Here is a 27,182-nt window from a genome sequence, read left to right as displayed (position 1 = left end):
TTTGTGACACTGTACAACAATAATTACTGTTTTTATATTACTATGAGGGTGGGGGTAGGGGTGAACGTTAATAAAAGGCAATTTAATGGGTTATTTAATAAATAATATGAAAAATACTCTGTATAATTACTGTTTTAAATCATCGTGAGGGTTGGAATAGGGGTAGACGTTAATAAATACAATTTAATGGGTTATTTAATAAATAATATGAATAATACTCTTTATAATTACTTTTTTTTTACATTACTGTGAGGGTTGGGTTAGGGGTAGACGTTAATAAATACAAATAAATGGGTTATTTATTAAATAATATGAATAATACTGTTTAATTTCTGTTTTTACATTACTGTGAGGGTTGGGGTAGGGGTAGACGTTAATAAAATGCAATTTAAAGGGGTATTTAATAAATAATATGAATAATTAACTGCATAAATGCTGTTTTTATATTACTGTGATGGTTGGAGTAAATACATTTTCTTGTATTTAGTAAAATACAATTAATGGACAACTTAAGACAACAAGAAGATACTCACTTCACTGACGTTTCAATTTTACTGCATTATTGATCATTTTAATATTTATTTTGATTGCTTTATCAAATTCTAATTTGTCGGGCGAGCATTAACATTTTGGAATTATATAAAACGTAAACATAAACGTACTTGATGTTACTACTGCAGCAGCCGTGCAAAGCAGCAGTAAATAAATGCACGGCTGATCCCAGAACTGCATCCTCTTGCGCTGAAACATTTGAATAGACCAATCAGCGCTCGGGAATCTTCCCTGGCTCCGAGACTCCGCCCATTTTTATCTCTTTGTCCAATCATGATTAAGCAGCGGTTAACGCCTCGGCAGCGGTGGATTCAAACGGAAGATGAAAGATGGCCACGGAGAAAGACACCGATGTAAATAAACGAGACAGAAGGTAACGAAGATTTATTTGCTAAATCCATAGATTAACATATATAGTCTAAAACATAGTTAAACATATCTATTTTGATTATATAGGAATAAATGAACGAACTGTAGCCGAAGTGCTTCGTTGAATGGCGCTGTGGTGTTTAGTACAGAGTGTTCCCCGCATATTTTAACATTAAACACAATAAAATAACCGGTTTCTGTCCAATAACGATTGTTTTACGGTAGTTTTGTTTTGTTTTAAAGTCGTAACTTTGAATGTACATGTACACAAAGCAGCTTAACTTTACCGTAGTGACACTATGGTAACGTTATTTCTACTTTGAAATAGAGAGTAAATATTGTAAATTCTGTGGTTAAATGAATGTGACCCATAAAACACTGTTTATTATTATATATCATAACCTATAAATGTATAACCTATACATCTATAGGTTATGATAATTAATAATAAACAGTGTTTCATCAATGTTTGTTTAAGTGCCATCAGAACAATGAGTTGATCGTAAATCTCATTATAGAGGTAAAGTTGGTTTACATTCATTCAGTGACAACTTGTGACACACTCCTATTGTTTACCATGGTATATTTGGTCTGAAATCACATGCAAGTATGACTCTAAAACAACATTGGCACTATTTTTTTGACTGCAAAATGTACTTTTAATAGTCATTGGCTGCTAATATGATTTCACTATTTAATATTTGCAAAGTTTATTTTTTAAAGCTATATTATTGAGGAGAAAGTCTGAATTTGTGCATATAAACAAACTACTTAATATTTATACTTCCATCGTGGAGATTTTGTTGACTTTTTTAACGTTACCTCATTATTTTTGTTTTGTACTTGATCAGAAACAATAATTACAATAACAAATAAAAATAAACAGAATACAATAATAAACTGCATGTTTAGCTTACTGTTTTGTTTTTAAAAGATTTAAAATCATGAATGCTGATTTATTATTCATTTATATTTTAAAGAAAGATTTAGGTATCATATCCTTTTATTTTTGCCTAACCAATTTATAATACACACACACACACACAATTTTTATTTTAGTATTTTATTTTTTGTTGTTGTTTATTTACCCTGTTTTATATTTTTATTAGTTATTGTCATTTTTATTGTCTTTAATATAGTTTCTGCACATTTGGATTCTGTTTGACTTTTTAGATTGAACTAAATAAAATAAAAAAAATGTTTTTAAAATTGATTTATAATTTCTAACCTTGAAAAGTGTTGTTTAGTTTACAGATGTTATAAATATTATTCATAAATATCATTAGAATTAGTTTTTATAGTTGCTTCAAAGCACAATTTAGAACCTGAAGTAATTTTGACTATTTTTAGTTCAATTGCTTTGTGTTTTAAAAGACTTCTTGACTTGCATGTCCTGGCATTTTCAAATGTCTGTAATTTGCATGATATTCCTACAATAATTCCTCATTAAAATATCAAATGTTTTTTTTTTTTTTTTGCACCTGAATGCTTTAAACTCTCTTGAAACGCCTTTAAAACACATGCCAATGATAAACTTTTATTCTGTTATGGTTATACTTTACATTGTCTCCACAAATCCCATGTATTCTCAACTGTTGTGCTGATCAACTCAACATTGCATATCCTGTGATGTGACTATTGCTGACACGCGCGTTGCAATATCGATGCTGAAGCAATATATTGTGCAGCCCTAATGTAATTCCTGAAATGAAATAAAGTAAAAACATTATATATGCTTTATTAGTCAAAATGTGAAGTGGATCTGAAACCTTTCATCACAGTTGCCCCAAAACTATTGAACAACCACCATTTTTTGTCTTTGGACAATTTTGATGGTATTTTATTCAGATACACTCCATAGTAAAAGACTTGATCATCACAGATGATTTAAATTAATGAAATCTTTCCAAATAAAGCTATTTACATCATCTGGTAAGGTTATATTCATACTACAATATATATAACACAATAATATATATCACAGCAAATATCCAAATTTCGGATTTGCGGTTTCGTCTAGCCATATTGATGGAATGGAATATCAAAGAATGTTAAAAGGTCATTTTCTGACATGACAGGTTAGGAAATAAAAATAAAACTTGGCCAAAATGACAAAACAAGTAATAATCAATAAGTCGTACAAAAGCTACGCTAAAATTTATAGCAAATTTTACACTGAAATGAAAACGGTTAAAAAAAAAACTATAACTTTTCATTTAATTTTTCACATTTGTATTTTATATATATATATATATATATATATATATATATATATATATATATATATATATATATATATATATATTTATTTATATATATATATATATATATATATATATATATATATATTTATTTATTTATTTATTTATTTAATTCATTTTAAATATTTTTTTATTATTATTTACTTTTTAATATTAGTGGAATAGTGGAACAAATAAAGAATTAAATTATATTGTGAATTTGTATAATCCATATTTTCTATAATAATAATAATAATAATATTTAGAATTGTATGAAATTTGCATTCTTTTAATTTTAATACCTAGATGTTTTTATTTTTTGCGTATTCCCCAATAATATCAAAATTAATATTCATTTTGAAATGAATAATGCTAAGCACAGAATTATGTCTAAATAAAATTTTTACAATTTATTTATTTAAATATGTGAGAGATTTAATCTAATAATTGCTTTTTTATGCCAATATGTGAACAGCCAGCCCATCTCACAAGGAAACATGGATGTTTTACTGTTTGTCAGTTTAGTGGCTAATTATAATTATTTCATATCCTACCAGTTTAGTTGTACAGAAATGTACGATTTTTAAAAGAAGGTGTGGCATCAAACCCTACTCTTAAATCCAACCGTGTTTGGAGGATGAGCAAATTTTTCTAAATTCCACAAATGAGATCATACAAATTAAAACAAATGAGCTACTAAATCAAAAAGTTACGAATTGGCGTGAGGTTGGAACAGCCTTCAATCGTATTGTGAGCATACATTATACACTTCTTGCTGCAGTTTTTTAAACGGGCACCGGTGTCGCTAATAACTAGCTTTCTGAATTCCTAATATAAACAAAATGCCTGTAAATTGTCTGTAACTGAGTATTAATGTTGTTTTTTTTGTAGGGGCACTGTGTGTAATGTTGTGATCAATCAAGAGTCCGAAACAGGCAGTAGTGGCGAGGGTCGGCCGCCCATTATCTTCAACCCCGATTTTTTTGTGGAGAAGATGCGTCATGAGCGTCCCGAAGCCTTCACCGAGCTGGTGCTGAGTAACATCACCCGGCTCATCGACCTCCCAGGGGCCGAATTCTCACAGCTACTAGGCGACGAGGAACCCAAGACTCCCAACGCTGGCTTTTTCCGCTCCTTCAACTTCCTGAAACGTAAAGGTGAGAAGAATTTTGAAGATGGTTTTTAATAGCTATGTTTCCATCCACGCGTGTTTACATTAAGTGTGGGTGATTAATAGAAATAAAATGGCAAATTAAGCAAAGCTATGATTGTCATGCACATCTTGTCTGAGAAGAACGGTTCAGTGATCAGCTGTAAGTCTCCTCCGAAGGCTAGAGGGTGCTCTCAGGGAAACTCCAAATACATTATAAGAAACCTAGGAAATCCACATAGGCTGCGTCCAAAATTGCAGACTTCCATACTATATAGTACACTAAAAACAATATGCGTGCAGAGTAGAATGTCTGAATTCATAGAATTCGAAAATCAGTATGCTATAAGCACCTGGATGACTTACTACTTCCAGTGAGATTCTGAAGTGTGCATCCATGATGCCCCGAGAATGAATTGATAAATGGAAGCGATCTGCAGAGGGAGAGATCTGCAGAGTGGATGGCAACATCAACAGCCTGAGGTATCAAGACGTTTGTGCTGCCCATTACATTACAAACTACAGGAGAGGGCAAATTCTCCAGCAGGATAGCGCTCCTGCTCATACTTCAGCCTCCACATCAAAGCTACTGAAAGCAAAGAAGGTCAAGGTGCTCCAGGATTGGCCAGCCCAGTCACCAGACATGAACATTATTGAGGATGTCTGGGGTAAGATGAAGGAGGAGGCATTGAAGATGAATCTAAAGGATCTTGATGAACTCTGGGAGTCCTGCAGGAACGCTTTCTTTGCCATTCCAGATGACTTTATTAATCAGTGATTTGAGTCATGTCAGAGATGTATGGATGCAGTCATCTAAGCTCATGATGGAGTCAGACACAATATTCAGTCTGTTTCCACTGCAGCATGACTTTATCTATACTGGACATTATTTCTGTTCAGTGACAAGACTTTAGTCTAAACAAAGTCAGACCTTACTGTTCTAATGAAATCATTCAAAACCAAGACATGATCATATTTTATTGGGTTCAATTAAGCGTAATCTAGAGGCCTTTGCCTTTCATATAAACAACGTCTAATTGATCATAAAATAACCAGCTTTGGATAGAAAACCTAAATATCGACTGTCATCCTTTTTGGTTGTCTTTTTTTCTGCTAAGCTCTACATATTTACAACCGCCCTGCTGTCTGTGTGCCTCTGAGCCTATTATAAAGGCAGCGGTGATCATTCTGCAGGGAGATTTCAGACTCTATTGACAGAAACTATTGAATAAGCTTCATCGTGAGAATTACATCATCTGTTTTTGGGAAGGTCTGGGAAGTTACTGATTGCTGTTCAAGTTAGTTTTTCGCCGTGGGCTCCTGCAATTGACTGCTCCGCTCTAGATTTATTGCGGTTAATAGTAATGGGCCAAGTAAAAGGCAAGGGTGCGCTGGTTACTTAATGTGGCCGACAGTGTTTGGTTTCCAATTCGAATGAAGACACAATCTAAATTAGAGTTAATTCAAGTTGAAAATACATTTTTCATTGAATTCTTAATGTCCCTTCTGATATGCTGATGATTCAGTAATGTATTTAATTATATCATAAATTTAGTTTTTAAAAATGCTAAGTTGGGCAACGCCGTGGCGCAGTAGGTAGTGCTGTCGCCTCACAGCAAGAAGGTCGCTGGGTTGCTGGTTCGAACCTCTGCTCAGTTGGCGTTTTTGTGTGGAGTTTGCATGTTCTCCCTGCCTTCGCGTGGGTTTCCTCCGGGTGCTCCGGTTTCCCCCACAGTCCAAAGACATGCGGTACAGGTGAATTGGGTAGGCTAGAGTGTGTGTGTGAGTGTGAGTGAGTGAGTGATTCCCAGACATGGGTTGCGGCTGTAAGGGCATCATAAAAACGTGCTGGATAAGTTGGTGATTCATTCTGCTGTGGAAACCCGGGATTAATAAAGAGACTAAGCCAACAACAAAATTAATGAATGAAAATGCTAAGTTGGTATTTAATATTATTTATGAATCAGAATATAGTTCTGTATTTATGCATGTATGTATGTATGTATATATATATATATATATATATATATATATATATATATATATATATGTATGTATGTATGTATGTATGTGTGTGTGTTTATGCATTTAATGCATTTTAATAAATGTATATTACATTTTTAATTCATTATTCTTTTTTTAATAAAAGGTGTACTTAAAGTTCTTTTTCATTCGTTCGTTCATTCATCCATTCATCCATTTATTTTCTTTTCGGCTTAGGGGGTACTTACATTATGCTATCCAAACCGTGCCCAGGCCCGTTTCCCGGATCGTTTGATAAGTGTGAGTGCTCTGAATCAGGCTCAGGCACGGTTCATTTTTCCGTCCCTGGCCCAGTTGGAAGACGTGTGTCAGAGGGCGGTTCACTTGGGCTTTGGCGCGTACGCTTGTGTGTGAGTGTAAAACGCACCTGAGCCCAAAACTGAAGACGAGACGTGACTTAGGGGGATTGTTTGATATGGATTTATTAATCATTCTTACTGTTCAATGAACACAAACTGTTGTACTTTATAAATGAGGCAAACACCGCACTGCACGACAGCTGCACCTTCAGCAAAACCTCCTAATCCCTGCAGCATGAGAAATTTATGATTGTTTGTGAGCGTCAAAAGTGGCGGATCTGTTCGGCGAAATATTTGACTGCGTGTCACTGTATCTGAAAACACTAAAACGATAAAACCATATCAAGAAATCTCCACTATGCTAAGTGAGAGCGCTTAGACTGAACAGCGCATCATCAATAATGTAAGCGTGCCCAGGCCTAAATGCGAGTGCGGGCCGTCAGGGGAAACGGAAGGGCGGACAAGCGTGCTTCGGCTTCTTTCAAGGCAACTGTACATATGTGTTAGTATGCCCTTAGTCCATTATTATTCTGGGGTTGGCCACAGCGGAATGAACCGCCAACTTTTCCAGCATATGTTTTACACAGCGGATGCCCTTCCAACTGCAACTCATCACTGGGAAACATCCATAGACACTCATTCACACACATGCACTGTCCTATTGAATTTATCCAGTTCACCTACAGCTCATCTGTATTTGGACTTTTGGGGGAAACCTGAACACCCGGAGGAAACGCACGCCAACATGGGGAGAACATGCAAACTCCACACAGAAATGCCAACTAACCTAGTTGAGGCTAGAACCAGTGATCTTGTTACTGTGTGGCAATCGTGCTACCCACTGCGCCACCATGATGCCTGTTCTTTTTCATTTTAAGCAAAAACAACAATACATACAGCGGGGATAATAGGTATTGAACACGTCATGTTTTTTCCTGTGAATAATATTTCTAAAGGAGCTGTTGACATGGAATTGAAGCAGATTTTGGAAAAAAAACAAACAAACAAATCTGAAAAATTAGCTACGTGTAATAACTATGGAACGATACAAGGAGAAAGTACTGAACTACTGAAATGTATTTAATTAAAGGTACTTTGCTGGGGTGTGTTTTGGATCATTGTCTTGCTGAAATGTCCACCCTGGTTTCATCTTCATCCTCCTGCTAATGAAGATGTTGGACTGAAGCAGCTGATATTCATTTACACTCAGGAAGGGCAGCGGGTTGCTGAAGAACTACTGAGATATTCGGTTGCTGTCTGGGCTTTCACTGCTCAACCACACCTCCCTTTCTTCATGTGTTCAATACTTTTTACCGGCATCATTTCTTTTTATTACACATATTTTCATTTGTAAATTAATTAGATTTGTTTTCTTTGCATATATGGATTTTTTGGTTGCTATCAACATCTGGGGAAAATTTCAAGTCAACAGCACCTTTGGAAATATGTTTTCTGAGAAAGAACATGGCCAATACTTATTTTCTTTGCTGTATATTGAAGTTTGGGTCCCACTTTATATTAAGTGACCTTAACTAATATGTACTTACATAGGATTTAATAGTTTGTTACAATGTACTTATTGTGTAAATACATGTATTCTTATGGTTGATTGAATACATGTATGTAATAACTTTTGTAATTACATTTGTAAATTCACTGTTGACCATCCCTTACACCTCAACACACCTTTACACCTACCCAAACCACCAAACCTGTCCATAACCCAACCTCTATCTCAAGTCAAAAGCACCACAAGTGTTCTGAAATACATTTTAAACACAGTAAGTACATTGTATTAATTTTTTTTATGTAAGTGCATTGTAGTTAGGGACACTTAATATAAAGTGGGACTGAAGTTTTTTTTTTTCATTGCACATTTATTTACTTGTTTGTCCTACTCTGCTGAGCTTCTCTAATTGTGCTTAAGACAAAACTTGTTTAAACTACTTAAAAAAATGTTTCTATTCTAGTAAGTTCAAGGTGTTTTTCTTCACACCAATTGTGATGAGTTTTTGCACCTGAATAGAAACATTCTGATGTCAAATTTGGTGTGTATTTAGCCAAAATAAAAACAGAGGATTTTATACAGCAAATATTGCCTTCCAGTTTCCTGTTCATGGTTAAAATGTAGAACAATAGTATATGTGCACATTTAAAACAAATCTATCCCTATTAAATGATTCTTTGGCAAGCAGAATAAAACATAAGCATTTAATGTATTAGAGAAAAGATGCATTCTTTTGGAAGAGGCGGTGACTGTTTGTCGTATTTATTTTCAGACAAAGGTGTTGTGTTCGGCATGCCCCTCACAGAAGAAGGAATAGCCCAGATATATCAGCTCATCGCTTACCTCAGCAAAAGTAAGTGCATGATATTAATAAAGTTGATGGCTTTATTATACAGTTCACCCAAAAAATGTACATTCTGTCCTCATTTACTCCTCCATTTGTTCAAAACTCCTTTGAGTTTTCTTATGTTGAACACAAAAGATGTAAAAAAAAATTGTGGGTTGCTGTTTCCCCTACCTTATGAGTTGTTGAACTCTTCCAAATATCTTCTTCTGTGTTTAATAGAAGAAAGAAAATTCAAACAGGTTAAAAATTAGTCAAGAATAAGTAAATGAATGGGTGAACTATTGCTTAAAATACACTAAAACATTGGAAGATTGACAAGTATTTGAATCTTTATGGTAAGGACACTGTTAAGAGGTGCTTGAACAGGTTGTTTTCCTGTAGATCTCCATGTGCAGGGTCTGTTTCGAGTTCCTGGGAACAGTCTGAGGCAGCAGACGCTGAGGGAGCAGCTCAACAGTGGAGCCGATATTGATTTCGCCGCTGGTGACTTTCATCCCAATGACGTGGCCACGCTCCTCAAGAGTTTCTTGGGAGAATTGCCGGAGCCCCTGCTGACCCACCGCCACCTGCACGCCCACCTGAAGATCACAGGTTCATCATCCACACTTCATGCTGTGCCTTCTACATCATTAGCTGCATTTCTGTTCCTCTTGCATTAGATAAAACTTACAGTGATCTCTGCTGAGACCATGTTCACATGTACATGGGTGTTAAAAAAAAGAAAGATAATCTCCATCAGGCCCGTATTGGCTAATCGGGAGAACCGGGAAAGTTCCCGGTGGGCCGGTCCGTTTTTTGGCCGCGAGGGCCAGTGTCCCTAGCTGCTTGCACTCTCAGCAGTTGCACTTTTTTAATTTATTTGTTTATTTGACCATAACCTCACTCTTTTTAATCATTATTTTGCCGCAGCTCCGCTCTTTTTATTTATTTTCTCGCAGCCCCGTGAGCTAAATGCAGCCCGCAGGTTAATGATGATCATCATTAACCTGCGGGCTGCACCCCATTCCACCCCAAACAGCGGCACCTTAGTGAATATTAATGAATATTACACCTGCTTAATGAAAATCAGATGATTTACTACATTAATAAATCTAACTTTTAATCTTAACATAACTTGATCAGAAATCTAAAATGGGGAAAAAAGAGCAGGGTAAAAACGGAGTAGACATCAATAGGAGCAGATAACATTCAGTGTTTAACAGTGCCATCGTGGTCTAGTGGTTAGCACGTTACGCATTGACGCAGCCGACCCGAGTTCGAACCTCACCAGAGTAAAATATGTTTTTTTTTCAGTGTTAAGACATAAAATACTGTTTGGGTTACTTATGTAGGAATACATTTTTTTTTTGTGTGACGACTGTTACAAAGGATTGGATATCTATATAGAATTAATGTTCTCATATTTATGAAAAACATTTGAAATTCTAAAGCAGCTGTGTCCTTGAAAAAGACATGTTAGTGTCATTTGAAACTGAATTGGAAATGACGTAATTTTAATATTGTCAGTCGTCGACTGAGGTTGACCGGTCTAAGGCTTGAAACTCCAGAGCTAAAAAGGAGTCCTACTCCGGCCCTGATCTCCATCCACATGAAAATGCAGAAATTCATTGTGATGCATTCACTGGGGGGTAATATGGTATACAGTGGGGTCTTCAAATAGCAAAGGGATCAGTTTTGATACCATTATACTGAAAACAATGCACTTATATAAGAGACAAGGATCAAATAGAATTTATTTAATACCTAAAAATGGGTAGCCGTGGTTGTCATCAAAGAATAACGCGGAGGAGAAGGATAGAGCTAGGGAAAGATGGCGAGTCATGCACCAAGTGACCTGGTCTTGAAAAAAGAACACAACTTCTGCAGTTTGGCAGTGTTTCGGGTTTTGGCCGAATGAGAAGGGAGAGGCGGCAAATACGGCAACTTGCAAATTGTGCAACAAAAAGGTGACCGCGAGAGATGGAAATGCCTCAAACCTAAGGTAGGGCTGCTCTATTTTGGAAAAAATCATAATCACGATTATTTGGGTCATAATTGTAATCACGATTATTCAAAACGATTATCAGTTGAAGTCAAAATTATTAGCGCTCCTGAAAATTTTGTTTTTTTAAATAACTATTTCCCAAATTATGTTAAACAGAGCAAGGAATTTTAACAGTATTTCCTCTAATATTTTTTTTCTTCTGGACAAAGTCTAATTTGTTTTATTTTAGCTAGAATAAAAGCAGGTTTAAATATTTTGAAACCCATTTAAAGGTCAATATTATTAGCCCCCTTAAGCAGTATATTTTTAGATAGTCTTCAGAAGAAACTACTGTTATACAATGACTTATCTAATTACTCTAATTAAGCCTTTAAATTGCACTTTAATCTGAATGCTTGTATTTTGAAAAACATCTAGTAAAATGTTATGTACTGTCATCATAGCAAATCACAAACCAGTAGTTAGACATAATATATCAAAATTAGTATGTTCAGAAATAAGTTTTTTAAAAAAACTTCTTTCCATTAAACAGAAATTGGAGGAAAAGGGTTGCTAATGTTCTGGAGGGCTAATAATTCTGACTTCAACTGTGTGTATATATACAGTTATTTTCCACCCTGCAAAGGAAAGAGAAACAATTACAATAGAATAAAAGTATAAAACAAACTGTGATTTAAGCATCTTCACCCTAAGAAAAACACTTAAGCTACAAAAATCCTTCAGTCAAGAGCAGTAAGGAATTTTCTCGTCGTTTGATTAATGATAAAACAGGCGGCAGCATTTCGCACTGTCGCTTTAATGGTTTCTCTTTCACGTGTCTTTTGATTCTCAACTCGTTTGTTTATTACGCAAATGAGGGTTAATATGAATAATCACTAATCACCGCGTTTTGACACCTATTTGACCATTAAAGCACTCTTGTTAAGATTACTTTAGATGTCCGAGCTCCTCTGCTCGTCTCAGTGTGCGAATGAGACCGGTCTTTCGCGCTTTTGATATATGATGCAATAATCGTTTATCTCGATTAATGGTTTTTCATAATCGTTAGAAGCCATAATCGAAATCGGATTTTCGATTAATTGCACGGCCCTAACCTAAGGTTGCATATTCGAAACCACCATCCACTAACTGCTGCAAGAATCACTGCGTTCACACAAAAGTTAAAAATGAAACAATGTTTACACCCTGACACAGTTTTTAATCTGAAGTAAAAACTGCATTTTTCTAAGGAAATGTTATATCGTAAGAAATAATGTTACTCGACAACAATATCGCCTATTTTTTCCAGCTTTAATGTGGACCTTTTTGAATTCTCTGAAGCTATGGAAATTACAAATGTAAAACCGGAAATATGTTAGGACCATTGTTGTTGTTGTTTACATCCCTCAAAAAAGTGTAAAAATCCCTTTTTTACACAAAGTGTAACCCCCAATAATACCCACCTCAATCTGGAATAATCTCGGAAACGGGTCTTTATTAACTCTCCACAGAACTGACCACGTTTGACGATGAAGGCAACAAGACGAGTTTTCCGGATAAGGAGCGTCAGATCGAGGCTCTGCAGCTCCTCCTCCTGCTTCTTCCCACCGCCAACCGAACACTCCTCAAGCTGCTGCTGGACCTGCTCTACCACACCGCCAAACAGCAGGACAAAAACAAGATGTCTGCTCACAACCTGGCGCTCATGTTCGGCCCACACGTCATCTGGCCCAAGAATGTACGCCGCCGGCTTTCTTTTGAAGTCATTCATGCTCAAGCATGTTTTTTTTTTTTCATGTTGTTCTCTGTGTCTTTCTTCAGATGAATGCCAGTGACCTTCAGGAGAACCTGAAGAAGCTCAACAGCGGGATGGCGTTTCTCATCAAACACTCACAGAAGATCTTTAGGGTAACCTTTTCTCACTGCAGCCTATTTATGTGCATATAATGATGAGATGGAAAGCAATTGAAATTTTACAGAAAGCTACAGTTTTTATTTCTATATGTGTTTATTTATTTGTAAATTTATAAGCGCCTTGTCACCCTGCAAAGCAAACTCATTTCGCCCACTTATAAGATCTTTTCTTTTTGGTCATGACTAGGGCCAGACGGAATCTGCGGACGTTTTTTGCTATTTCTGCGAATAATTTAGGTAAAAATCTGCGCATTTCTGCGGAATTATTTTTGGAGTATCATAACTAAAAACTTAATATATGAAATAAAAATAATATCTTTTTAAATGTACTATAATATTTAAAACGCAATTAGATTCACTTTATTTGGTAAATAAAGCAAGTTTGTCATATAATATCTCTATTAAAAGACAGAAAATATTAATGTACAAACTGCATTGTACATAAATCAGATGAACACAATAGTCATTAATATTCCTGAAATTAATAAAAAAACTGAATAAATATAGATTTACACACATTTACTCAAGTGAATAAACAGAATTAATCTTTCCACAGTTAAAAATCTGTGGAAAATCTGCGAAATTCTGCGCGCGCAGATTCTGGGTGGGCCTAGTCATGACCTACTTCATGACCATAGGTGAGAGCAGGAACGTAGATTGATAGATAAATAAAGAGCTTTGCCTTTCGGCTCAGCTCCTTCCTTTCCACAACAGACCGGCACGTCAATCACATTACTGCTGCCACTGCAATGATCCATCTGAAGCCTGGTTTATACTTCTGCGTCAAGTGACCGGCGTAACCCACGGCGCATGCAACGCGCGTAGCTGTGCATTTATACTTCTGCGCGCTGTCTCTGTTGGTCTGCATTACACTTCCGAAACGCTAGTTGGCAGTGAGGTGTAAATGTTCCTCTGTGTCGAGTTTCTTCGCTGCTGTTTTTCTTTTCCTGAACACTTCCCGGATGTACAAGTGGCTCAAACTCGCTAATTTTGAGGCAGGAACCGGCGGACGTGCAACAACTTTAACTATGAGGTAAACACAAAACAAAACTTTCCATCCGGAGCTCCTTCACGGGACTCCACACTTGTAAACAATCACTCCATTGGGCTCACGCCATTTGCACGGCTCTTGGTCCCGCCCAGACTCGTCAGCGCTACCAAGCCGAACAATCACAGAGCTTGCGCTATGCGTCGTTGCGACGTGTAGTTACATTTTTTGAGCATATACGAAGAAGTATAAACCTTAAGGTGGCGGTTCATGAAGGATTTTAAAATTATTGTTGTTATTGTTATTATTATTATTATTATTGTTGTTGTTTTAATTTCAGCCTTGGATTAAAAAATGTTATGTATTTTTATTTTGTTTGATTTTGAACTTAATATTAATTAGATTGTTTTTTTTTTGCCATTTAAAAAAATATATAGATTTTCTTTCATTTTAATTTAACTTTTAAACTTTTTAAGGTTTAGTGCCAGTAGTTATTCAACATAAATGTATTTGTTACTTGTGCAAAGACCATCGTTGTTTTGCTTAATCGTCTTTGTGATGTCTTGATAATGGTTCAGCCCTAATTTTATGTAAATAGTTATTTGTTTGCCTTTACTTTTATTCAATTTTTTTTGCTTTAGTTATTTTATTACTTTGACATAAACTCATTGATTTAAATAAAAAGAAACATGATTTATTTTATGCAATTTTTGTAATTTGTATAATTTTAATTTATTATAATTCTATTAAATTATATAATATTCTATTAAAATTTGTCTTTTCAATATTTATTTAGTTATTTTTTTTATTAATTGAAACAAATTAAATAAAAATTAGCTACCCAGGATAAAATTTCTATTGATAGTTGATCTATATTTAATAATATAATATTTAAATGAGTTTATAGGATTTAACTTTTTTTGTGTCAGCTAACCGTAGCAGCACTGCAGTTATTCATTTATTTATTGTTCAAAGTAAATCTTTACCTCTGTAAATATCAAAGTCAAATCTTTTTTATTGTTGTCTTGTTATAAAGGCTCCAGCGTATCTGAGAGAACATGCCAGACTCCAGTTCGCAAACACCAAAATCCTTCAATCCAAGGTTTGTGCTGTTTCCGTTGGTTCTGCATTCAGCTTATACTCCTATATCAGCACACGTCAATGCTCTGCTGTTGCTGTTGTAGGATGATCTGGAGCTGTTGTCGGTCAGCGGCTCTCCGTTCATCAGCGCATGTAAGAGGAGCGGAGAGAGAGTTCGCTTAGACTCAGATAATCACACAGAAGAGGCGCTGAAAGAGCTTTACAGGCACGTCACTGACAACATGCCCAACTCCGCCAAGAAGAAGAAGCTCATCAGACAGGTCTGCTTATTTCTTTTATTCTGTTTCTTTTATTCCAAACAAAGTGCATCTAATTGGATTTGCAATTTAAACGTTAACAAAAGGTATTACTTTTTTTCACGTATTAAGGTTTTAGTTCTGATACTCCCAAAATTAATTTCGCCAATTTTTACCAAAATTCCATCAGAGATGAGACCTTTTATCCACGTTTACATTTTAAATAAGTGGCAAGAGGAGTGGGATGCATTGAAAAATAACAAATGACATGAAATCCAACCTGAAATCTCACACAGAATTTTAAGACTTGATTTGATATATATATATATATATATATTATGATCAGATATTTTGTTGAAATATTTTTGTTTTTGATTATTAAATCTATTTGCCTCAGTAATGTTGGTAAATTAAAATAAAGTGGTTAAATAACAAAAAATTCCAAAATTCCTAAAACTGTTAAAAAATATTCAGTAGTTGATATCGAATGATGCACCCTAGTTTTAGGGTGCTTTCACACCTACACAATTGTCTCGGAACGTGTCTCGTTTGCCCAGTTAGCGCGGTTCGATTGGCATATGTGAACAGGGCAATCGCGCTCTGTTCCGCGCCAAAGTAATCGCTCCGAGACCGCTTGAATAAGGTGGTCTCGGCTCGATTGAAACGAACCCTGGAGCGGTTCGATTGCAATGAGAAAGCGATCCGATCCGAGCGCGGTTATATCACAGTGTTTATGGATATGTAATAGGCTTACGGCTATATGAAGAGAGAATTATGAGTAGGGCGGGAAGTTTCGCGAGTCTCCGGATGCCCGCAAACGAGTGATGATCTCCCGGTAATCTCGCGTCTCTCTCCCAGTCCTCAAATAGGCATCGTCGCGCACCCTTCTCACCCCTCCCCACCGTGTCTCTCCTCAGACACGTCACGCGCTCGCACCCTGTCAATCACCACCAAACCAACACCTCTCCTGACAGCTGAGCGGGACGCTGCAAAATAAACCCTGACACTCTGACCAATGTGAGGAGAGTTTACTCGCACGTGACTTGTTTTAGCTCTTTTGGTCCGATTAGAAACTTTGCAGTGTGAAAGCGAACCGCTCCAAGAGCAAAGAGCAACAATAGCCCCTTTCACACATACAGACCTTTCCGGAAAATTACCGGCAATTTTCCGGAAAGGTTGTATGTGTGAACAGGTCCTTTTTGAAAATACCGGTAAATTCGTTCTGGCTATTTTCCGGAAAGAGAAGTTGTAACATTACCGGCAATTTGCCGGAATGCTGCGCTGTGTGAACGCAGAAGGAATATTTCCGGAATAAGCGCGTGCACGTCTAGAACGTGCTGACGTGAGCCGTCTGCTTTAGCCAATCACAACAGTCAGACGCATTTACGTCCGCGCGGTTTGTGAGAATAAAAGCCTTTGAATATTTTTCCAGACGCATTTAGCTGCTAGAAGTTAGTCAGATCACGTTTATATGTTCTTCTTAATGCCAACTGTGCAAATAATCATCGATAAGATGCTTATGATAAGCCGTTGTTTGTTTACCTTCAAGCTTTGCGTGTGCCCATGAAACAGCCTGTGAGCGCCAGCACACACACATATTATGATCTCGACATGCGAAAGTGATCCTGCGAAAGTTGTTCACAATATTGATCATCAAAAGAGTTTGTAATTTAGTCAAATGTTTACAAATACAAGCGCAGCCGTTTCAAGCCATTTGTGGTGAATGATGTCAGAATTTACCGGTATTTTGGAATGGATGTGTGAATGCTCTTTTCCGGAAAATTTCCGTAACGTCCTCGCCTGTGTGAACAGTGCTTTTTTGAATATACCGGTAAAGTCGTTCCGTAAATTTTCCGGATATTTACCGGTATCACTGTGTGAAAGGGGCTATTGTCACAATTTTAATCTCTGATTCGGAACAACTGAATCCATTCACAGGTGTGAAAGCACCCTTAATGTACCTACATATTACTTAATATTTTCAGCAGCTGCTCATCCAATTAGTGTACATTTCCCCTGTAGTTATGCATTTTGAAGTGTCTTTAATTCTGTTGGAGTTGACTTGTAATCCTGCTGTTTGTGTTCCTGATTTCCAGCTTGGCAAGCCGTCCACCCCTGGGACGCCTGTCAATGAGAACCTGACGCCTAGCAGTAAGAAGCACGGCCGCTCTCGCTCCTTCGGTGGTCTCATCAAGGTCAGAGCACTTTCTCTTTCTCTCTCTCTCTCTTAATTAATCAACAGATGAGCTTCACAAATCAGTTATTAAACGTGACCATGGTGTGTCTTCCCAATGAGCCGACCCATCCTGTAGGCCAGTCGCATCAATCTTTGATTTTCACTGTAATCAGGGTGTCCTGGATTGGCAGTTTTATTCAATACATGCATAACGTTTTAGTTTAACCCTTATGCACTGTAGGTAATGTTTTCATCCACCCTGGTGATTTTTGAGTCTTAATTTGGCCACAAATCTCTCACCTAGCAGAATGATTTTTGGTGAATAATCTCATTTTGACACACATTTTGAGAAAATGCTGAAAATCGATACACTCTGGGCAAATATTCTGTTAAACATCACTTGGGAAATATCTGAAAAAGAGCTGAAATATTAGGGGGAGGCTCATAATTTTCTCTATGTGAAAAGCGTCAGATGATGTTGCGTGTAAATGTAATAATGATTTAATGTTTGGTTATAAGTCAGTAATCGGGTGACTGGTGTGTTTTTACTGTCAGAGGAAGGTTTTGGGAGGTCAGCCGGCAGACAGGAGAGGGCGACACGTGTCTCCTCAGAGCGCTGCAGGTTTGGGGAAAGAAAACATCAGCTCTGAAATGGCCAACTGAACTCCACACTGCCATCAGGTGAGCAGGGGCTGCACAACAGCCAACCACACACTTCATTTCTTCATTTTTTTGTCAGCTTTATTATTTGGTTTAGGTGTGTTGTGTTTTTTTTATTATGTATTTATGGTTATTACCATCATTATTGTTTTATATTTATTTTTTCTGCTACTTCGTTGTGGTTTTTGTTCTGCTTTTTTTTTTGGTTTTGTTGTGTTGTTTTTTTAATTAAGCTTTTTTATGAATTTGTATCATTGTTTTTGTTATTATTTTTTTATTATTATATTTTTACAAATTGTGTATGATATGCTTAGAGTTTGTTGTGATATTTGGTTTTGATGTTTTAGTTTAATTTATTTGTTTGGTTTTGAATTCTACTCTTGTTATGTGTTATGTTTTTTACGTTCTTGTGCGTGTTTTATGGTTTTTGTTTTGTTGTGTGTGTGTGTGTGTGTGTGTCATAGACTGTAAAATATAGATGTGTGTGTATAACCAAAAACCATTTAGTTTGTCTGATTTTGATTTCCATGTTTCGTTTGATTTTATTGTGTTCTGTTCTTTGATGTTTTGTTGTCATTTATGTTTTGTTTGATTTGTTTTATTTTTTTATTTGTTTTTTTTTTTTAGCAATTTTAGGCTGGGGGGTTAGACCTTTTTGATTTAACTACCTTTTGTGTTTTATATTATGTTTTTTTGTGCTTGATTTAGGTTTTGTAAATTTGTTTTGTTTTTTCGTGTGTGTGTGTGTTATTTTTTGTAGTTTGTTTTTAATGATCAATTTTGTGTGTGGGGTTTGGTTTTGTTGCGTTTCATTTGATTTAGATGTGCTTGTTTGCTTTTGTTTTAAACTGATTGATTTGACAATATTTTGTTGCTTTTTGTTTTATTTGTTCGTTTTGGTTTGGTTTATTTTATGTGTTTGTTTTCATCTATTCAAAAGTGTATTTATTTATTTGTTTAACTCTTAAATCACGAACAAATGTTTATTATTTAAACACAATTACAAACTCACTGACAAACACTTCAAAATCTGCTTCTTTTCCAGTCTCTCTGTCAATATTGTGAATTCTGCCCGGATACAGCAGCCCACCGCAGACAACCGGAGGAGACAGGATGCATCGTTTTAATATTTAACTTATTTCCCTAAATTCTGCATAGTTTTAATGTACTAAGGGTTGAAGCTAATTTTCATTTAATATGTGAATATTTCTTTTTTTTTTATTGACTGTATAGTTTTAAACTGTTACATCAGGTGCTCATGGGTGGTAAACCACTAGTCAGCTACACTGGGCTTTAAAACTAACCCATGAAAACACGACCGCAGTGTGTAAATGTGTAAATATATATATATATATTTGTGTGTGTGAGTGTGTGTGCTGATATCTGGGCCATGTGTTAACTCCAATTAAGCCACTTTATGCTTTAGTACAATTTAAAGCTGTGTTTCTCAACCACGTTCCCTGAGGACCACCAGCACTGCATGCTTTGGCTGTCTCCTTTGTCAGGTCTTCCAGTCTCTGCTAACAGGCTAATGGTCTCTTTGGGTAAGGAAACATAAAAAAATCTACAGAGCTGATGGTCCTCCAGGAATGTGGTTGAGAAACACTGCTTTAAAGAAAGCATTTGTACAATTTAAAGCAGTGTTTCTAAACCACGTTCCTGGAGGACCACCAGCACTGCATGCATCGGCTGTCTCCTTTGTCTGAAACGCCCATTACAGGTCTTTCAGTCTCTGCTAATGAGCTGATGATCTCTTTGGTTGAGCAAACAGGTGAAATCAGCAGAGCTGGGGATCTTCCAGAAACATGGTTGAGAAGCACAGATTTAAAGAAAGCATTTGTACAGTTTAAAGCAGTGTTTCTCAACCACGTTCCTGGAGGACCACCAGCACTGCATGCATTAGCTGTCTCTTGTGTCTGAAACACCCGTTACAGGTCTTTCAGTCTCAGCTAATGAGCTGATGATCTCTTTGGTTGAGCAAACATGTAAAATCAGCAGAATTGGGGATCTTCCAGAAACATGGTTGAGAAGCACCGATTTAAAGAAAGCATTTGTACAGTTTAAAGCAGTGTTTCTCAACCACGTTCCTGGAGGACCACCAGCACTGCATGCATTAGCTGTCTCTTGTGTGTGAAACACCCGTTACAGGTCTTTCAGTCTCTGCTAATGAGCTGATGAACTGAATCAGGTGTGTTTGATTAAGGAGACATGGAAAACGTGCAGTGCTGATTGCGTGGTTGGGAAATACTGCTTCAAAGAAAGCATTTACTCCGGAAAGTGTGTGTGTTACTGTTATTTACAGCAGGTGAATTTAGAAAGGCCGTTTGTTTACATTTATATAGATATTGTCTTAATAACACTGTGAACTTGAGGAATACGGCATTTGGGATTAAAACGGGACGTTGATTTTTATACTTATTATCTTTTTGGTCAAGTTTTTCTTGCAAATAGTCCACAAGTTCAGGAATTTTCCAGTATTTTGTGTGAAAATGCATGATAGTGAATGATCATTTTTGATTCATTCATATCTCGCATGTTGAAAAGGGCTTAAATCCGCCATGTGTGTTTGTCGAACGCTGTTACGTTTTATTTCCAGGGTTTGGGATGTGTGTCGAGGGCCTCTGTGAAGTTTTTTGAAGGTCTCGTGTATGTTACAGGTGTGCCGGAGGGGAATTATGGGAAGGATTTTGGTGTGTTTGTGGATAAATGAGTGGGCATTAAAGCATTTGGAACACGGAAAGATCAAATGTTTGATTATTTTTGTCAACAAAACGTTGGGATTTTTAGTTTTTATTCTCATTTAATTTCATTTTCTGCATTTTTTTATTAATAATTTTATGATGAATTGGTTTTAATTGTCATTTTGTGGTGAATATGGCTGACTTTAGCTCATGTTGTAAGGCTGAAATGTGGGAAATGACTGGAAATGTGTGTTTACAGCAGCAGATGAACGCAGCAGGAGCCTGTTTGTGTATGGCAGAAGCTAGTTTCATTGGTGGGACACATCTGACTGTGATACAACGCTCTTCTGCTGATGGGAGAAGAGCTGAGGGTCTTACTTTTAGATATGGGGGCTGTTATATTGGTGCTGTGTGATTGTAAATATTGAGAGAGGAGAGATTGGAGTGTGTGTGAGTGACTAATGTGTATAAGTGTATAGCGTGTGTGATAGTGTTTAGTGATTGTGTGTGTGTGTTAGAGAGAGAGAGAGTGAGAGTGTGTGTGTGTGTGTGTGTATGTGTGTTTGTCTATGATTTAGTGTTTGGTTGAAATTGTGTGTATGACTTTTGTGTGTGTACGTGTGAGCATATTGTGTTTGTGTGTTTTGTGTGTGTGTGTGTGCGCACGCACGCCGTGTGTGCATGTGTGAGAGAGCATGTATTGTGAGTGCGTTTGTATGTGTGAGCATATACAGTAAGTGTGAGCATGTGTATATATATATTGTGTGTGTAAGTGTGAGAATGTATAACGTGTGTGTGAGCATATACAGCGTTTGTGTTTGCAAGTGTGAAAATATAGTTTGTATAGTTAGTTTGTGTCTGTTAGAAAGTGTGAATAGTGTGTGTGTGTGTGTGTGTGTGTGAGAGAGAGAGAGAGAGAGAATGTAGTGTGTATGTGAGACTGTATATAGTGTGTGTGTGTGTGTGTGTGTGTGTGTGTGTGTGAGAGAGAGAGAATGTAGTGTGTATGTGAGAATGTATATAGTGTGTGTGTGTGTGTGTGTGTGTGTGTGTGTGTGTGTGTGTGTGTGTGTGTGTGTGTGTGTGTGTGTGAGAGAGAGAGAGAATGTAGTGTGTATGTGAGAATGTATATAGTGTTATAGTGTGTGTGTGTGTGTGTGTGTGTGTGTGTGAGAGAGAGAGAGAGAGAGAGAGAGAGAAAGAATGTAGTGTGTATGTGAGAATGTATATAGTGTGTGTGTGTGTGTGTGTGAGAGATAGAGAGAGCATATACAGTGTTTGTGTGTAGTGTGTGTGAGAATCTACTGTATATTGTATATGTGAGAATGTATAATGTGTGTGTGTGTGAGTGAGAGAGAATGTATTGTGTGTGTGCGTGTGTGCAAATGGTATTGTATAGAATTAGTGAATTACTTTAGCATCTATTAGAAACTCTGATTTCGGCATTTATTTGTACGTGTTTCAGTTTATACAGGTCCCTCAACCTTGTTTTAAAAGTTACAACCTGTAGGGCTTGTAAAATTCATTTTCACTTGATCTGTGAAGCGTCTGTACGTGTGTGTGTGTGTGTGTGTGTGTGTGTGTGTGTGTGTGTGTGTGTGTGTGTGTGTGTGTGTGTGTGTGAGTGTGAGTGTGATCTGCTGTAATACTACAGGCACTTCTTTAAATGTCATTTTGTATTAAAAACTTTTACCAGCACAATTGTCTCTCATTAATTCATCTGTAGCGTAAAGTGTATAGTGTGTGTATGTGGGACAATGTATAGTGTGTGAGAAAGTATAGTGTGTTTTCTGATGGATATTTTTGTCTAAATCCATTTCATTCGCCTCTAAATTACTTCAGTCAACTTAAGTGTAGTAAATGACCTTGTAAACCATTATTAATAATGAATGAAGGAAAAACATTGGGTTACAAGCAACATAAAGCTCTATTTGTACAAGTAAAAACAACTGAAACCGGAAGTCTGGCGCATTAAAGGTAAACATATGTATATGCCGTGTTATTTTGATATTTGTAGTGTAATATTTCACTCGTGTGTCCACTAGAGGTCACTGCAACACATGTAATAATACTCAGACTTGACCAGAACTAACTTTGTTTGAATATTTCGCTGCTGACTGGAGTTTGATTTGGCGCGTTTTTTTCAGTATCTCAAAAAAAAAAAAAAACAGACAAAAAAAACTGTTTAACGGTGATTTGTCAGCTTCATGAACGCTAAGTTAACCAATTCGTCTGCAAACATTGGGAAGTTTTCAGTTTGTGGTGAAATATTAAAACTCATTATTTCGATATTAATTTTTATTCTCAGTTTTATTTTAAATTTTGCCGTTTTGTATAAACGTCAGCTGTTATTTGTGAAGGACCATTTCCGGCTCTTGCTCGACCCGTTTGTTTAAACGTAAGCTTCAAAAGTTTACTAGTAATTCACTATATGTTAATTTGTAATTGAATACATACATGGTTTGTTTTTATTTTCGACAAACTGCAAAACTTTACATGATGATAAAGCTAGTAAAATATTTTCCTCTGGTTTTTATTCAAATTTTGCTGTAAAATTACTTCATTTATAATCGTGTATAGCAATAATAATTTTGTGTTATTACGTAAAGTAAACATAACTTTCTGATAGCAAATAGGGTTGGGCGATATGGGCAAAAAATCCCCGGTATTTTTAGGAGGAAAGACGGTATGCAATATATATCCGATATTTTCCCCATAATTGACAGTTAAAGCCTTTATTAAAACTTTATTAAACATTTTTTTTTTAGCTGAATATAATTCAAACACAGGGGTCTCTGTTTACTAATAAACAGCTGCACAAAAAAATAACATCTGCACAATTTTTTTAAGAAATAAAGTACAGTACAGGTTTTTCTCCTGCTTAAAACTGTTGCACAACATTTCAAATAATAAAAAAAAACACTTTGATAAATAAATGCTGCTTAACACTATAGACAGCACTACTCTGCTGTTGTGCATAACAAAGTAAACAGAACCATGTAGGAAACAGCTACATTGTCAGAGCAAAAAAGCAACACACTTAAATAGTAACGCAACAAAAAGTATTGTAGGATAGAAAAGAACTACATTGAATGTAAATATGAAACGCACTGTATTTTATGTCACAATTACAGTGTTATAAGTAATCCTGTATACCACAGTTGTTTGATTTATAAACAACAATTAAATCAGCTGTATGTTTTTGAGTTACACATTTACATGTACAAACTGTGCACAATTATGAAACAGTGCACATATCCAAGATATCTACAGATAAGTCTTTTACTCTATCTAAAAAATCCCACACTTTTTCTTTTATTTTGACTAAACTTGTTTTTGCTAAATTTTAAATACGGAGATGTAAACGAATGGACTGCAGATATGAGAAGTAACGAAAGTGTTTCAGCGTACTGTGGAGAAATGCTGGTTAAGTGTTACCCCGTATGTCTTACATCACCCAACCAACCCGCTCTGAGTTGTTATCGAGCCAGCGACCTGCCGCATGGGAGTCGGCTGCTCTACCAAGGAGGCTAAAGACCATGACCTCTAGTATGTGTCGCTAGAGCACCTTTAGAGGTCAGAGGAGTGAGGTTTACCTGCACAGCACCTACTAGCTGGCCTCCGTTACACTCACCCCCCTAAACCTCACTCCCATCCGGGTCGCGGCACCAATGTAAACCCACTGGTCCTACGTCACCCAACCCGCTCTGAGCTGGTATCGAACCAGCGACCTTCTGCATGGGAGTTGGTTGCTCTACCAAGGAGGCTAAAGACCATGACCTCTAGTATGTGTCGCTAGAGCACCTTTAGAGGTCAGAGGAGAGAGGTTTACCTGCACAGCACCTACTAGCTGGCCTCCATTACACTCACCCCCCTAAACCTCACTCCCATCCGGGTCGCGGCACCAATGTAAACCCACTGGTCCCACGTCACCCAACCTGCTCCGAGCTGGTATCGAACCAGTGACCTTCTGCATGGGAGTCGGCTGCTCTACCAAGGAGGCTAAAGACCATGACCTCTAGTATGTGTCGCTAGAGCACCTTTAGAGGTCAGAGGAGTGAGGTTTACCTGCACAGCACCTACTGGCTGGCCTCCATTACATAAGCATATAAATGTAAACAGTCATTATAACAGAGCAGAACGCAAAGCTAAATGTGTTATAACGTAAATGTAAAGAAAAGACCATCATGTAATAAATACTGAACTTATAATCAGTGAATATGAGGTGGTTTCACTTTCGAAATACAGTATAAATTCCTCCCATTTTGGCGTTTTTAATTCTTTTGTCAGGTGTTTCTCAATTTGACAAGGCTACTATGTTCGTTCTTGCTGTCAATTGTGTGCACGCAAGAGGGAGTCAGATCTGTCCGGGGAGTCAGATGGATTTCTCACCACACCTGCACTGCATGTTCCTCCATGTCGCGTCAGTGATGGGTCGTTCTTGAACGATTCGTTAATTTTGAACAAATCTTTTGTATGACTCATGGAGTGAATTATTCATTTGTGCAAGTGGAGCTTGTGTGCTACCTACCTTGGAATGGTCTGTTTCGCGCAGAATTTGCACTTGTGGCCTCAAACCATAAAGATAAAAATGATATAGCATAATTAAGCATTCGCTTTGGGGAATTATATCGATATATCCCCAGAACTCGATAAAGCGCAGTCCTAATAGCAAAAACGTAACTTTACTTGAGACATGACTTTTAGAACAGCATATTCAGTGCCGTGAAAAGCTGGTGTAATGTCTCGGTTGTGTTTTTAAAAATGTCGATTCCTTTGTTTTCATTCTCTTGCTTGTCCACAAAGTGAGTGACGTGTTTTTGTAAACCAATAGCGTTCATCTGCGCATCTAGCTCTGCCTTTTGGTACTCTTTTGTCGTGCTACGTACCTTTTGTAAAGGGTACCCAAAGAGGGGTATGGTTTGCTTTTGCCAGTGGAAGCAGGCATAACAGCCGAACTGTACCGTACCCCTCAATGGAAACGGGCCAATTTACTCACTTGAGAGGAGCTTTCCTTGATGAGTCTGGGGCTGTTTCCCACAGTATCCCCCTGTCGAGTCTGCACCATGCCATCTCCTTATTTGCCCTGCATGGCTGTAGGCCACCCCAGTGATTCCCACCCTTTCTGGCAACCAGAAATAGATGCGTTTCAGTTTTGTTTGTTGTTCACCCACTGCATAGTTTTAGGCCATTTCAGGTTAACACAACATAACCCACAGATCACCTAAGAGGAGGAATCAATCATGTCATGGAGTTTTCCTAGTTCGTGTTAAAAGTCTTGACTCTGCCACAGGTGTCATTTCTGTGTTTGATTGGTGGATCTGACTGGTGTTTCCTGAAGAGTACCATGTTCTGCAAGCAGTCATTCTAGAGCAGTTCCTCTCTCTCACCTCATTGACCTTCTGACTGCAGTATTGATCGACTTCCTTGTTTTGGCCCTTCATGTGGGAGATTTTATACCTTTCTGCACCTAATCTCTAAAATCGGTCTGAATCGCTACCCGTGGGCACAATTGTTCTGTCCATCTTCCCCTGTTTTTCTGGGTGTTTTTTTTGTAAAGAAAGCTGATTCTTTGCATCCCTGCATTGATTATCAAGGCCTAAACAACATCACTATTAAAGTCTGCATGAATTGTACAATGTTTATTTTGATAGCTCAAACTTTTGTTCTTCAGGTGAATAATTAATCAGTGCAAGTTAATCCACTGATTTATTTATTTTTTGATTGGGTAAACTCCCACATATCAACATTTCTCTGGCCCAGCTCTGGCCCACACAATCAGGTTTTGCTTGGCCCACATGCCACAGTGAATTACGGTACATGACTGGACCAAATCGGGCTTCGACACAAGGGCCAAACACGGACCATATCTGAGCCAAGTCTCAGCCAAGTTAATAACTCATACACTGGGCCTGAACTGGGCGGTATAGGTTGGTGTGTCATGATTGCAATGAAATTGATAAACCCATGAAGCGTTGCGCTTTGGGCACTCTATGGGCGTTCTTTTTTCTCAAAGTGACCTGATTGGTAGAATTTTTTTCTTTACTCAAAAATTATTTTAATGTATTTTAAATGTGGGTCAAGACCAGGGCCGGAGCAAGCTGAACTACCGTTCTAGGCAAAGGACGATCATGCCGCCCTCAACCCGAAAGTGAAAATGGAAATGACCGGTTATCAAATTGAAGAAACATAACTGAGGACGCAGGTGTTGAGGGAGGTGTCGCGGTTGCCGCCCTCTCTATTCTGCTGCCCTTGGCGTGGATATAACTAAGGCGGCGGGGGGTGAGGGAGGTGTCGCCGACATAACTGAGGATGCGCGTGTTGAGGGAGGTGTCGCGGTTGCCACTCTCTCTATTCTGCCCCCCTAGGCGGTCGTCTAGGTTGCCTTTATGGCCTCACCGGCCCTGGTCAAGACCAGCCAAACTAACATGTCCCACATATAATTTTTTAAAATCT

At 37.3% G+C, this 27,182-nt stretch overlaps 1 protein-coding gene across 6 annotated transcripts; it reads left to right on the top strand.

The window, feature by feature from the left end:
• The first annotated feature begins 856 nt into the window (after positions 1-856).
• Positions 857-20,785, top strand: arhgap19 (Rho GTPase activating protein 19). Of its 6 annotated transcripts, none has more exons than XR_015522344.1 (12): positions 857-925; positions 4,053-4,318; positions 8,933-9,013; positions 9,389-9,598; positions 12,482-12,708; positions 12,792-12,878; positions 14,909-14,974; positions 15,057-15,233; positions 17,306-17,404; positions 17,941-18,066; positions 19,091-19,485; positions 20,115-20,785. XR_015522344.1 is itself a non-coding variant. In XM_087304734.1 (11 exons), the coding sequence occupies exons 1-10, from the start codon at positions 882-884 to the stop codon at positions 18,046-18,048; spliced, it is 1,365 nt and encodes a 454-aa protein (XP_087160860.1). In that variant the 5' UTR covers positions 857-881; the 3' UTR covers positions 18,049-18,066; positions 19,091-20,785. The 6 variants fall into 6 exon arrangements, 1 of the variants encoding a protein (XP_087160860.1); XR_015522340.1 differs by having other exon boundaries at positions 19,901-20,785; XR_015522343.1 differs by having other exon boundaries at positions 19,687-20,785.
• The last annotated feature ends 6,397 nt before the right edge of the window (positions 20,786-27,182 follow it).

This window comes from Danio rerio, chromosome 22 (assembly GCF_052040795.2).
Source record: "Danio rerio strain M-AB ecotype USA chromosome 22, GRCz13ab, whole genome shotgun sequence".
Classification (NCBI taxonomy): Eukaryota; Metazoa; Chordata; class Actinopteri; order Cypriniformes; family Danionidae; genus Danio; species Danio rerio.
This window is presented reverse-complemented; position numbering and strand designations above follow the sequence as displayed.

What these genes read in the sequence shown, in the direction of transcription:
- arhgap19 (XM_087304734.1), top strand. Translation starts at nt 882, where the DNA reads ATGGCCACGGAGAAAGACACCGATGTAAATAAACGAGACAGAAG. An exon ending in ACGTCATCTGGCCCAAGAAT is followed by an intron (nt 12,709 to 12,791) that starts GTACGCCGCCGG and finishes GTCTTTCTTCAG; the next exon opens with ATGAATGCCAGTGACCTTCA. An exon ending in CCAAAATCCTTCAATCCAAG is followed by an intron (nt 14,975 to 15,056) that starts GTTTGTGCTGTT and finishes TTGCTGTTGTAG; the next exon opens with GATGATCTGGAGCTGTTGTC.